Source organism: Equus quagga, chromosome 8 (genome assembly GCF_021613505.1).
Source record: "Equus quagga isolate Etosha38 chromosome 8, UCLA_HA_Equagga_1.0, whole genome shotgun sequence".
Classification (NCBI taxonomy): domain Eukaryota; kingdom Metazoa; phylum Chordata; class Mammalia; order Perissodactyla; family Equidae; genus Equus; species Equus quagga.
The window spans coordinates 126,037,252-126,050,604 of NC_060274.1; the positions used below are offsets into that span (position 1 = coordinate 126,037,252).

A 13,353-nucleotide genomic window follows, 5' to 3' on the forward strand; every position below is an offset into this window, starting at 1 on the left:
CCCAGGGCTTCAGCTGGGCTGTAGCCTTGGGCTGTGTGTTCCCACAAGGGGAGGGGGAATTGCAGAGAGGGATGGGTCTTGGGGTATCAGGGTTGTATAGCCAGAAGGTGAGAGGAAAAAGGGGGGACTCTGGTGTGATTCTGTAGGAGGATGAACTGTGTCTGCCAGCCTCCCAGGGGCTGCCGGGTTCTTCTCTGAACTCAGAGAAGCGTTACCCTCTCCAGGAGCTGTGGGGTTCACCCTGGCTTTCAGTTACCCCTCTCTTCAGGTTTTGCTTAATCTCTTCATCTGGTAGGAGCTCTAATTGTTGTAGTGTCACAAGAAGACATACAGAGGTGATCCAGCTTAGCTGGGTAACACGGTGTCCGTAATGGTTAGCATTCGGTGGGCGGCGGGGTGGGGCCGCTGACTCCTGTGGTCTTTGATCATGAATGACGCTGTGTGAACTCTCACAACTCGGGAGGTGTGCTCGTCTAAGAGTTGAGCTCCCAGGACCAGCAGGAAGCCAAATTAGAAGGGTTTTCCTAGGCACCTGCTCTGACCCACACCCGCCCTAGGTGCTTCCCTGTCTTCCTGTAAGGCCATCCTCCTCTCCCGCAGCCCTGCCTCCAGCCTGCCCTGCTCAGGGAAGCCAAGTGCCTTGGATCTCATCAAAACCCACTTTAATCATGGGGAAAGTTCAAGAGTCATTTGCTTCTTCCTCTTTGCCACTTAGCAAATGCTGAGACCAACTCAAGCAAGCCCACTTCCTCCAGGAAGGCATCCCGGAATCCCATGCCTGCATTAGAGAGCCACTGTCTGCATGGAAGGACCTGCAGAAACCCTGGGGCCCTGTGGAATCAGGTGCCTGAGGGGCGGTGCAGGCAGGTACTGGAGAGATCAGTGGGCGTGAGTTTCTGTACAGTGGGATGCGGTACCATCCACAAAGGGCTTCTGCTTAATGGTCAAGTCAAACAGTTGTGTGTAGGACCTCAGTAACCCCAGGCCTAAAGGCAGCTTTTCTCCCTGTGGAAACTCATGAGAATGCCTGTTCACTGACCCCCAGCTGACTGATCCTCTCACAAATGGGTGCTTTGGGTCACAGTGGGGATGGGGCCGGGTCTATTGGAGTAAAGAACTACTGAGGTGTGTGTCCCATTGACCAGGTCGGGATGGCACAGCACTGACTCACTACACAAGGCTACCGTGTGCCAGGCACTGTGTCAGACTTCAGGGATGCTGTGATGAATAAGCCGCTGTCTTCCTCGGCTCGGGCTGCCATAACAAAATACCACAGATTGGGTGCTTGCACAGCAGACAGTGATTTCTCCCAGTGCGGAGGCTGGGAAGTCCACGATCAAGGTGGGGGGAGAGAGAGCACTCTGGTCTGTCTTCCTCGTCTCATAAGGACTCATCTCATCAGGTGACCCCACCCTCATGACCCCATCTAACCTTCCTTGCCTCCCAAAGGCCCTATCTCCAAAGGCCGTCACACTGTGGGGCAGGACTTCAATACATCAGCTTGCGGGGGACACAATTCAGTCAATAGCAGTCATGGTCCTCACGCTCGAGGAGCTCATGGACCTTTGTGGAAAATCATTTTAATATACCCACAGCTCGGAACAATCCATGTAGTCAGCTCTTGAATAAATTGTCCCCAGCCCTGGCTCTCTTAACAAGGCTTTCTTATTCACCATCTCATCTACTCTCACCACGAGTCAGTGACCTAGGCAGGGCAGTGACCTAGGAGAGGGGGATGGCGACAGTGGCGTTAATTGGCCAGGTCATGTTGCAGATTGACGGCAGGTCCCAGGCCTCCTGTTAGCCAAGCCTCTTCCTCTGTCACAATCACAGGCTTCTCCAAGGATGGCCTGGCATTGTCAACCTCCGTTTTCATTCTCTTTCATTTTCAAATAATAAAACTGGGTCAGAGAATATTTAGGAGGAGCCACACCATAAAATCAAAGATAAGAAGGTTAGAGCTATCCTAGCGATTTACAATCCAAAATACTCCAGAGCGTGCTGAGATTAAAGGGTTGCACAGGGGAACAGAAAACAACCATGAGCAAATAAATCAAGATCTTAAAGGACTTATTTCCTGTCCAGGGCCAGGTGAGTGCAGGTCTGTGGTGGGGACCCACAGCAAAGCTTCCAACAGGCCACATGAGCTTAGTGGAGCTGGGGTTCCTGGAACGGCATCATCCTTGTGTTCTTTTGTTAGGAGGAGGCTGGGAGCTAAGAGAAATGACTTAGGTCCCTGGAAAATGGTTGTCCTTTGGCAAGCAACACGAGCTTCAAGTCAGCTGGCAAGGCGGCCAGCCTCCTTGGGTGGGTTTGGTTCCCCACTGCCCAGCCCCAGGGAGCTGCCCGAGGGAGAGCGGGCTGTGAGGCCAGCGGACAGGTATACCCACAAGGAGAGAGCACCTGGCGGGAGTAGGGGATGCTGCCTGAGAACTTTTTCTAAGTAGTTTGGTAAAGAAATATCCGTGACCTTTTGGCAAGAGGAGTGTTGGGGCCAAAAATAGTATGTTCTCTCATATCACGGCTTTTAGTGGGTCATGGCAGAGAAGAGAGGGAAATGAATGGTGTCCTGTAGGTTGTCCCTTGGGTTAAAAAGAGAAGGGTGTCTCCTTGCTTACTCAGATCTGGAGGCGGAGGTGCCCTAGACCAGTGCTGTCCAGTAGAGCTTTTGTGATGAGGAAAATCTTCTATATTTGTGCTGTTCAGCACCATAGCCACCAGCCACATGTGGCTATTGAGCACTTAAAAGGTGGCTAGTGAGGCTGAGGAACTGAATTTTAAATTTTATTTGATTTTAATTAATTTAAATGTAAATAGCCACAGGTGACTATTGGACAGTATAACCCTAAGAATACTGCTCCTATTGAGAGGAAGCTCCCTGCCTCCCCCTCCTGCCCCCCAAATCTAGAAAGAGCTTACTTTGGTGGTTGGGAATAGTGGATAGAGTCAGATAGTTCTGGCGCTAAATTCTAGCTTTGCCATTTAAGCTGTGGGACCTGGGGCAAGTCACCTGTGTAAAACATGTAGTATTGTGCCTGGCACACAGCAAGCGCTCAATAGAGGGCAGTCATAATCATGATTTTAATAAACTCCTTGTCGGCTACTTGCCCCGCATTTGTAGAATTGGAAGCTGTGCTACGGAAGAGAAGGAAAGGGCTTTCCCAAAGAGCTCGGTCCCCATCAGAAACTAACTATCCCCAGTAGTAAGCAGCCCACTGCAGTTTAAGGGCTGGGCTGAACTGATGTCATAAGTCACGTCTTGGGCTTTAATTTCAAGGAAAGAAGACTTTGGAGAAGATGAGACCTCACACCCAAAGCCCACAGCTCCATCTGGGTCCCTGCAGTGTCTCCCAGCCCTCGGAGCTGTGGCTGGAGCTGGAGCTCTGCCTGCACCTCCCCGTGCCTTACGTTACATTAGCACACTGGCTGGCCATGGGCCATCTTTTCCCTCCACAGCTCTCAGGTGTGGCTTGCAGACGTGCACATTTATTCAACAGACATTGACTGGTCGGGGCGGGGGCTAGTTTATACTGGGCACCTGGGACACAGAGATGCTGAAAACACAGTGCCTGCCTTTGGATGCTCACAACCTGGGGGAAACAAATCCCCTGGGGTGCTAAATCCCAATTTGAGGCCTTACAAGATGCTCTGGAGAGGGATGTTAGAGATCACTGTCCAATTCAGGGAGATGGGATTTGCTAGTCACCAGGGAGGTGGTGGCCCAGCTGAGCACAGAAGCCCTGGGGATGCAGCGCCGAGCAGGAGGAGCTGGAGGATGGCCAGGCTGGTATCTGTGAGAGCAGCGGTCTGGAGCTGTGCAGGGCAGCACATGGGGTGATGGTCTGTCCATCTGTTGTGCCCCCCACCCCAGGGGGAGGGGCGGGGGCAGGGAACACAGTGCAGGGCCCTGGGCAGGGCTCTGGTGAGCAGTACACACCCCTACCCACAAGGGAGCCACGGGCCAGCTGTTCTCTGGCCGCCCGGACTGTGAGCAGCCCAGGCCTTTGTTAGGGTCCAGAGTCCAGCTGTCACTTGGGCCTCGAGGAGTGGTGGTGACGGCCACTTGGGCCTCGGGCTCTTCTGTATGCAGAAGCATGTCTGCGTTTGCAGAATGTTTCCACTTTGCCGTTCTATTGTGTTCACCACAGCACGTGAGAACGGCAGGGGAGATGGGGGGAGGTGTGTGTGTGTGTATGCAACCAGAGAAACTAGTGACTCAGCAGAAGTCATCTGGTGGCAGAGCAGAGAATGGACGCCTCCTGAGCTGGGGTGTGTATTAGGTGCTATTGTCTGTACCCTCCACGCTGCCCAAGCCCAGCTGGGTTCCTTTCCTTTCTATTTTGGTGCAGCTTACCTAGAAAACGCTGCTGAAAATATGGGCCACATCCTCTAGTCTGTTATTGATTTTGCTTTTGAAAACCCTGATCATTTATATGCACGGGGGTAGGGGTTGGGGTGGGTCCTCGGGAGGCTGAGCGTGACCCCCAGTGGACCTGCTGGGATAGACTGGTGCGCAGAGCGAGCTGTGAAAGCAGGCAGGCCCGACCTTCAGGGCTGGTGTTGGGAGTAAGCGATTGACTTTGCTGCCAGGTGGACCCCACCTGGAATTCTTCACTTCCGGGCTCTGAAAGGCACATTGGGCCCCTGCAGAACTGCAGGGGGTCCTCATGAGGCTGGGATAGCACCACCCCAACAGCCACATCCACTGTCTGCTGTAAGGAGCCTTGTGGTCCCTGTGCAGTCCCAACTGCTCCCTCCACCTGGCAGCTGCCGAGGGGCCCCAGAGAAAAAGGCCAGTTGATGTTCCTCCAGCACCTTTAACTTTAAAAAAATCACTTGCCCTCTCTGGCCTCAGTTTCTTTATCTATCAAATGTAAATTCTGAGGCACTCTCTCACCCTGGATGAGATTATGATTTCCAATCCCGGTTGACACACTGTTTTTGCTTAGGGGTCCAGGTACCAGAGTGCTGCATGGAGAGTGGACTGGGTGGTGGGCCTGGCTTCTCATCTGGGCTCTGCCACTTAGAGCTGTGGGTCCCGGGGGAAGCTACTCTGTGTTTCAATTTTATTTTATTTTCCCACCTATAAAATGGGATAATAATACCTGTATAAACAAGACAGCACATGGTTATTGGAAGGCTTGCGTGAGATAATATATGCGGATGGCTTTGAAATAAGAGAACTAATGTATAGGTAAAAGGTGCTGTTACTAAATGACAGTTGGAAGCTGGAATGCAGCCCAGCCCTGTTCACCCAGCTGCTTCCCCTGGGTGTCATAAGCAGCTCTTTTATGGGATATCTGTGGGTTGACCGTAATGGGTTCGATTCTGAGGAGGAGCAGACAGCAGTGCTGTAATTTCTTCTTCCATTCCCTGATATCCCAGTGACATAACCTGGGCCTTATAGTAGGGTGGGCTTTGGAAAGCTGTCAGCTCTGATTCCGCCCCTTTGACTGCCGTCTCCCACCCAGGAAACCCCCGCTCAGAAAGGGTCGGCAGCCGGGGCTCCTGCGTTCACCCCACTTCTCTCTCCTGCAAGGAAAGGCTTTGTCCCTCCGGCGGCCCCAGACCCTGCTTCCTACGCGCTGGGGGCAGTTCTTGGGCCTGGCTGGGGTCGCCCCGCCTTAGGATGAGGGAGGCGAGGAGGAGGCTCTAACGGCTGAGTTGGGGCCTCGGGGATCCTGAAATGGGAGTGGCTGGGGCAGCGGAGCCGGGGGAGTTGGGGTTCTGCCTCCACGCCGGCCGCCGCCTGGCTCCCTCTCCTGCCCGGGCGGGCGCAGCGTTCGCAGCCCTCCGTTTGCCGCCATCCAGGTTGTTGGAGAGTTAGACCTCCCAGCCTCACGGGGCTGCTGTGCGGCTGCGGCGACGCTGGCGGCTGCGGCGCCGCGGAGGAGGCGGCGGGCTCGGGAGGCGGCGCCATGTGAGTCCCGGGCCGGGCCGGGCTGGGGCCGCGGCGGGAGATTACCGTATTTACCGAGGCCAGTGCTGGACCCTTGGGGGCGGGTCACTGCGGGTGCGCTACCGTATTTGCGGGGAGCCGCGCAGACCCTTTCGGGGAGTGGGGAGCGCCGCGACTTAATTACGTATTTATCCAGGGTGGCGTGGTTCCCCCGGGGCGCTGCGGGAGCGGGGGGTGGGTTGCATTAATTCCCTAAGGGAGCCGGGACTTGCAGCGGGGTGGGGTGGGTTGCGGCAGCAGGGTGGCAGCCCTACGTATTTTCGTGGGGGTGGGGTTGCGACGCAGAGTTTACCATATTTCTCCAGGGTCCCTCGAGCCCCAGGAGTTGGCAAGGTTGTGCGCAGGGGGTCGGGTGGGTGGGGTCGGCTCTTTTGCAGCTATTTGATAAGAACAGCGGTGCAGGAGGTTGGCTGTCTTTATGGGGGCGGCGAGGGGGCGCGGGAGTCGCTGCGGGAGAGTTACCGTATTTGCGTTGGGCAGTGCAGACTCTAGAGGAAAGAGCCACCGTGGAGACCGGAGGAAGAGGGGCGCAGCCTGGGCTGTGAGTGTGGGATGGGATGGAGGAACTTGGGGGAGACAGGGGGGCCATGGCCTTGGACCCTCTCGGCGGCAGGCGGGGCCTTGGTCGGGTATAGCTGGGGAGAGTGGGGAGGCTGCCTAGAGGCCAGGCTGAGATTGGCCACGGACCGAGATGATCTGTCTTTGCAGATGTCACTGCAGCTGCCTGGGGAAAGGCTTGTGGGTGGGGTCTACTGCAAGTAGAACACGTCCCCTTCTCCAGGGTGAATGTGTGCTCCACCCTGGCCTGAGAGTAGAGGGAGACAGAGGGAGTGTCTCTGAGACCCCACTCTGCAGATAGATCGACTGAGGTGGTAGTAAGCAGTGAGATCTGGAAGCGTGGAGAAGGCCTGCATGGAGGTCGAGGGGAACGGCCAAGCTTCCCTGATGGGGGTGGGGGAATGCAGGGGAGTGGCCAGCTCATCTGGCTCTGGAGCAGGCCTCAGGGCTCCACAGGAGCCTAAGGATTTTTGGAGGCATGGGGCTGGTGGCAGCCAGCAGTGTCCTACAAGAGCAGTGGCCCTTTGGGAATGGATGGCTCTGTGCAGGCCAGGATGGTGGTGGTGGTCTTGTGTGTGTGTGTTTGTATGTGTGTGTGTGTGTGTGTGTGTATTTTGAGGGGAGTTTAGTTGGTGAGCAGCTAGTATATTGAGAAGAGCTTTTGACAGTGAGTCAGGAAACTTAGGGCCTAGTCCTGGCTCACCTTGCTGTGTGACCTTGGGCAAGTCTGTTGACCTCACTGAGCCTCAGTTTCCCCAGCTATAGAGTGGTGCTCAATAAGCCCTGCCCCTTCCTCAGGACTGTGTGAGGACAATGGGAAACAGTTTAAGAGGAACACAGTGCCCTGGGGAAGAGGATCCTTAGAGAACTAGCATGAACTGGATGGAGCTGAACTTGGGGGGTTTGTTGAGCATTGGGGGTGTTGCTCAGCTTGGGCCAGGCTTTGCTGAGGGGACGCCAGGACTTAGGCTGAGACTGGCCCCCGGGAGCTCACACTCTGCTTCAGTGACTTGCAGACTTCTTACAGGCATGCCTCATTTTGATAAAAAAAAAAAAGAGCTGCTGCTTTTAATATTTAATAAGGTTACTTTCAAGTACAGAGTTTTGTTTCTTCTTTTAAGCTTTGCAAAAATATCTTGAAACCACCGGTGACCCCACCCTTCCCTCCAGATTGGGGTGCACCTCCATACCCCACCACGCCTTGAGCATCTGGTTGGAGGGATGGCATGTCCTGGTGCAGGATGACTCACAGTACCAGAAGCCCCTGAATCTTACCCATCGGCGTTTATTCAGTGCTTTGTGTGGCAGGTACAGTGCTCAGGGATAAGGAAGGCAACTCAGTCCTTAAAAGGCTCGCAGGGTGTGGTGAGAGGCAGAGGCGGCAGGACTGACCCGCATGCAGCGTGATGTGAGGGTCACAGGGTTGGGCCACGAAGCTCGGAGGGGTCAGGAAAGGCTTCCAGGAGGAGATGGCACTTGAGAGGGGCCTGAAGGAAGGGCAGAATGTGATTAAGGGGTAGAGGAGAAAGAAGGGCATTTCCATAGGGGAACACTGGCTCGAACAAGACTGTAGAAGGGCGCATGCTGGAAGCTGTGAGTGGCCAGTGGGGTGTCCTCCCTGAGGCTGGAGACTGGCTGACCCTCGGGTCCCCCCTGACTCCTCTCTCCACTTCTGCCTCCCCAGGGGCTGGTGATTGCAGCTGGAAGTGCCCATGAGCGACCTGGCGTCCTCCGGGGGCGGGTCCCCTGCGGGGGACGGGGAAGAGGGCCTGGGGGACGAGCGAGGCCTGGTCATCCACCACCCCGCGGAGGAGCAGCCCCACCGCTGCCCGCTGTGCGGCCAGACCTTCTCGCAGCAGCCCAGCCTGGTGCGGCACCAGAAGGCGCACGCTGGGGCAGGCCGCGCGGCCGCCTTCGTGTGCCCCGAGTGCGGCAAGGCCTTCAGCGTCAAGCACAACCTCGAGGTGCACCAGCGCACCCACACCGGCGAGCGGCCCTTCCCCTGCCCCGAGTGCGGGCGCTGCTTCAGCCTCAAGCAGAACCTGCTCACGCACCAGCGCATCCACAGCGGCGAGAAGCCGCACCAGTGCGCGCAGTGCGGCCGCTGCTTCCGCGAGCCGCGCTTCCTGCTCAACCACCAGCGCACGCACGCGCGCATGCCCGCGCCGCACCCGCGCCGGCCCGGCGTGTTCGGGGAGCGGCGGCCCTACTTCTGCGCCCGCTGCGGCAAGAGCTTCGCGCGCGAGGGCTCGCTCAAGACCCACCAGCGCAGCCACGGCCACGGGCCCGACGGCCAGGCGGCCCATTTAGGCCGCGTGCTATGATGCGCGCCGCACCTGCCGGCTGTTTGCTGCCCCAGAGCCACGTTCGTGACCCCCGGAGATGGCGCTGGGCTGCGGTGCCCCGGCTGGATGGGATCCCGGGAGACGGGGAGGCCTGGCTTGGGGTCTGGAAGGAGTGGGCTGCTGCCAGGCTCGGGCCGCCTCCTTCCGCTCCGCCCCTAGGACCCTCTGGCTGGCTGCATACGCCTGCTTTGGGCCATTGTGTTGGTTTTCCTCCTCAGGCTCTCCCGGCCTAGAGCAGGTGAGACCCGAATGACGGCCGGCGGGAGCCCCTCTCAGGCTGGGGGTGGGGGGACAGGAGGGGAAGGTGGGGCTTACTGGGCTTGCAGGTCTCCCTATGACTAGCTTCTTACCAGACCTTCATTCCCAGAATGTCAAGAGTTGCAAGCGACCTGGAGAGGGCTCCTCTCCACAATCCCCAGACCCACCCGCAGCCCCCAAGCTCTCTTGGCTCCAGCAGTTACTATCTGGTGTCCTTGAAAAGTTATTTCAAGTCGTAACTAAGTTGCCCATCTGTAAGTTGGGGCTAAAGATGACGGACTTCTCCCTGGGATGTTGTGAGGATAGTAATTACTATCACTAGAAAGAGAGGGTGACGTGACTGATCTGGAAACACTGAGCACCCTGTGTGCCAGGAGCTGGGCTGGGCTGGGCGCTCGGAGGAGGCACAGACACAGGGCCCTGTCCCTGAGGTCATGTCTGGGCTCACACAGGGCGATGCAGGCTACCGTGGGGGACAGATAAAAAATGCTCTTGGAGGGGGGGTAGGTGACAGCATCATCCAAGGCAGTTTGATGGTTTGAGCTGGGTCTTGGGGATGATGGAGGTGCCCTAGGGAGAGCAAGGTGTGGAAGGAGGCATCGGAGGTGGGGGTCTGATAGTGGAGGCTCCTATTTGCCCTACAGAGGACTCTGCGGGCAGGGACAGGGGACACCGAGATGTTTAATGAGAATGGCACAGTGATGTCAGACGAGCTGTTCAAGGAGAACTGGAGGCACTGGGGGGACAGATGGAAGTGGAACGAGCAGGAGCCTCAAGGGTCTTGGGGTCATCCAAACAAGAGAAAATGAGGCCCCCAGCAGAGGGGCTTGACCAAGGTCACGCCGTGAGAAGGGAGAGCCGGGGCTTGCCCGAGGGGCCTCTGACTCCGTGGTGGCTCTCCCAGGCCTGGGCTTCCTCAGCCATCTGGCAGATGAGGAAACTGAGGCTTCCGCAAGCCTGCCCTGAATCACACTTAGCACTTAGTCTACAATGGTGCAAGCCTGGGCTTCGCTTTGGGTTCTGGACCCCAAGACCCTTCATCTCCACTCGACCCTCCTTAAGAGAGGCTCTTACTCGTGGGAAAATGGAGCTTTGAGGATGAGGAAATGTGACCAGGGACCACATGGTAGGAGCCTGGGCAGGGGCGTCACTGGCTGGTGTGGGTGCCTGGAGGGGACCTGGGATCCCCGGTAGTGGGTTAGGAGGAAGGAACTGGGGTTGGAGGAGACCTGCCCCTGGCTCCATGGCCAGTCCTTGCTGGGTGCTGGAGACCCTACCCTCTGCTCTTCCTTAGAGCTTCATGGCTCCTCCAGCATTGCCCTCTGCCTGTCACCCCCAGGATGTTGTAATGTGGACTAGTACTTAATGGCAGAGATTAAGAGATTAAACCGGGACCTGAGACATCTAGAGCCAGTCACCAGAATATCCTGAACCCAAGCTGTCTCATCTGCAAGTGGGATTAATAATCCCTGAGTGCTTGGTAGGGGCTGAGAGGACTGGCCAAGCCCTGGACAGATGCAGGGTGGCCCAGCTGACTGCTCCCTCCTAGCCCCGGAGGGGTGGCTGAGGGGGGCTGGGCGGGGCCGAGTCACAGCCCCAGACCTGACCCTGGTCTCTGTCTCTGAACAGATGCGGAGGGGGCAGGACCTCTGGGCAGTGTGCAAGGCATATCTGGGCACAGAGACTGGGAATGGGGCCCCACGGGCCCTGCACCCCAGCGTGAGGATGCTCCTCAGAAAACCTACCTCGGGAGGGCCCTGCAGCGATGGCGGAAGGAGCGATGGAGCATGGAATTGGAGGCAGCGTCCATGCCCTGGTGGAAAAACTCCCTGAACCTGTTGGAAGTCGCACGCAGCCAGAGAAGAGCTCTTCCTGGCCACCTGGCCACGGACCTCAGCAGGGACGGTGCCTGTGTGGATAAACGGTTCTCTGCTCCTGCCTGGCCCCCCAGAGGCAGGAGGGGACTGGCCTTGGAGAACACGGCAAGTCCGGAGCAGACCTGGCCCTAGACGCAGAACCTGACCCCGGTGTGATCCCTACTTACAGGCTTCACTCTCCTTTCAGAGCAATTGTTCTTAACACTTTTGGGGGCGTGAAGCCCTTCGACAATCTGACAAAGGTTTGGAACCTTCTCGCCAGGAAAACACACACACTCCTGCAGACCACAAATCTCCAAGCAGTGTCGGGAGCTCCTGGACTCCAGGCTGAGAACCTGGGCCCCGGGGCCTCACCCACTGCTCTCTTTGCCTGATGCAGAGCCTGGGGTCAGGGCACCAAACTAGTAGCATTTTTCCCTCCCCCACCGACCCTCCTTTCCTTGTTCAGGAATAAAGAATTCTGAGGAGGGGACCCATCTGGTCACTCTCTTCTCCCAGACCTAATGCACAGGGCAGCAGCTTTCTGAATCTTCCTTCCCTTCCCCAGACGTTGCTGGAGGCTCCCTGGGCTGGTTTGCTCTTCTCTGTTTTTGGGGTTGCTTGCTCTGGTCACCTGGTGCTGGCTCTCACGGTGCAGCCCTGGGCTCCTGGCCTGGGCTCTGATCTCACTGGGAAGGTGGTGGGGAGGGCTGGGACCTCTGTGGACGCTGGGCAGAGGCATGAATTTGGGCCGAGCCTACCCCGGAGAGGGAATTCTGCTTCCAGCAGCCACAGCCAGGTGGACCTGCCTCCTGCCAGAGCCGGCCTTTGGCCTCAGCCGGGCACGAGATGGGAAGGCTGCCGAGGAAGATGGAGCCTCGCTCCTCGTGCCACCGGCTCCAGGTGGAGACAGAGGCGGACTCCACAGTTCTGCTGTGCCCTCGGAACAAGTGGAGGGGTGGGTGCTGGAGCGACAACAGGGCGAGGACTTCTCAGGTCTTCAGGGCAGCCTGGAGCCCAGAAGTGCCCCCTGGCCTCCCCAGAATGAACCGCCCGTCAGAAAAGGTGTGACCGACCAGGGCTAGGATGGGTTTTTGATGAAAACCAGACTTAAGAAAGTGGGTTACATTTAGTGAAACCCTTAGGCTGGAGAGAGGCCTTTAGTCGTGGAATTGAGATCCAATCCCAGTGATGTGAGTTGTGGGGGTGCGGAGGAGTTGTGTTTGGGTGGGAGGTCCCAGGGCTGGGCTGGGTTCGGTCAGGGTCGTCTCGGGCCCCTGTGGGTTCCTGCCCTGGGGTCTTGCTTGTCCCGTCTCCGTTGCAGTTTGGCTGGTTGTTACTGACCGTCTGCCATGCGCCTCGTCCTGGGATAACAGACCGCTCTAGGGGGAGCACAGAAAGAGCAGCGCTCTGTGCTCCAGGAGCTTCCACTTCCTTTTATCCTTGGCCAACCTGGAGGGGACCTCACAGATGCACTTCTCTGCTGATTGTCGGCTGTCTCCTCCCTCCCCTGTGACTGTGCCGTCTGTGTCCTGCCTCTGCCTTCCCTGGTATTGCTCTGAAATGTGCCCCTCCTCCCCTCCGCCCTGCCCACCCTCTTCTCCACCAGGGCCCAGCTTCCCTGACTGTCTAGCCCGCATTCCCCCTTCCTTCTCTGAACAGCACCGTGTCTTACACTCCAGTTTTGTGTGTGTGTGTGTGCGCGCACGCGCGCGCGTCTTGACTGTCCAATGAGACTGTGGGGTCCTGGAGGACAAGGGTCTGGCACAAGGCTGGGCCCGTAACACTCAGGAAATACTTGTCGACTGGCTAATGGGTCAGGTGCTGGAGGTTGAGGGGTGGCCGGTGCTGGGAGGTGTGAAAGGGGAGAGGGCACGTGAGCTCATTAGTGGGTACATTTTACTGGGCTGTGGGCTGGCTCCCCTGAGGCAATAATGGCCATAGGAGGCCTCAGGTCCTCTCCTGCTTGGGGCATTGGGACAGGAGGACCCCCCTGGTTATGCAGGAGTGTGCGTAAATGCTCCTCCAGGCTGGATGTTTCCATAGGTCACAGACACCTGCTGGAGATGACCAAGTGGAATAAACATTCTCTTGACAAGAGCTGGTGTGAGGAGTGGTCATTTGGGGCTCAGCTGGGAGCAGGCCGTGCCTCTAGCTTGCCTCCATCATTTCTTGAGGAGTTCTGTTCAAGGTAACTCACGGTGGCCAAAGGCTGGAGGGAGCATAGCTAAAGGGCACAGCAATGAATTACCTTCTGCTGCCCCCACCCTCCAGTCTGGAGAATGGCTGCCACCTGGATGTGGGTAGCGGATAGTAGGCCTCTTGAAGTATCCCCAGCTGCCTACTCAGCCCACAGTGAGGCCAGACCTGCTGAGAA

General features: G+C 57.3%; 1 protein-coding gene across 4 annotated transcripts; it reads left to right on the forward strand.

Moving 5' to 3' along the window:
- Positions 1-5,732: 5,732 nt before the first annotated feature.
- LOC124243267 (zinc finger and SCAN domain-containing protein 2) lies at positions 5,733-13,070 on the forward strand. Of its 4 annotated transcripts, none has more exons than XM_046668888.1 (3): positions 5,733-5,920; positions 8,202-9,100; positions 10,750-13,070. In XM_046668888.1, the coding sequence occupies exon 2, from the start codon at positions 8,230-8,232 to the stop codon at positions 8,839-8,841; it is 612 nt and encodes a 203-aa protein (XP_046524844.1). In that variant the 5' UTR covers positions 5,733-5,920; positions 8,202-8,229; the 3' UTR covers positions 8,842-9,100; positions 10,750-13,070. The 4 variants fall into 4 exon arrangements, with proteins under 4 accessions (XP_046524844.1, XP_046524845.1, XP_046524847.1 ...); XM_046668889.1 differs by having other exon boundaries at positions 5,905-5,978; XM_046668891.1 differs by lacking the exon at positions 5,733-5,920 and adding an exon at positions 6,441-6,500.
- The last annotated feature ends 283 nt before the right edge of the window (positions 13,071-13,353 follow it).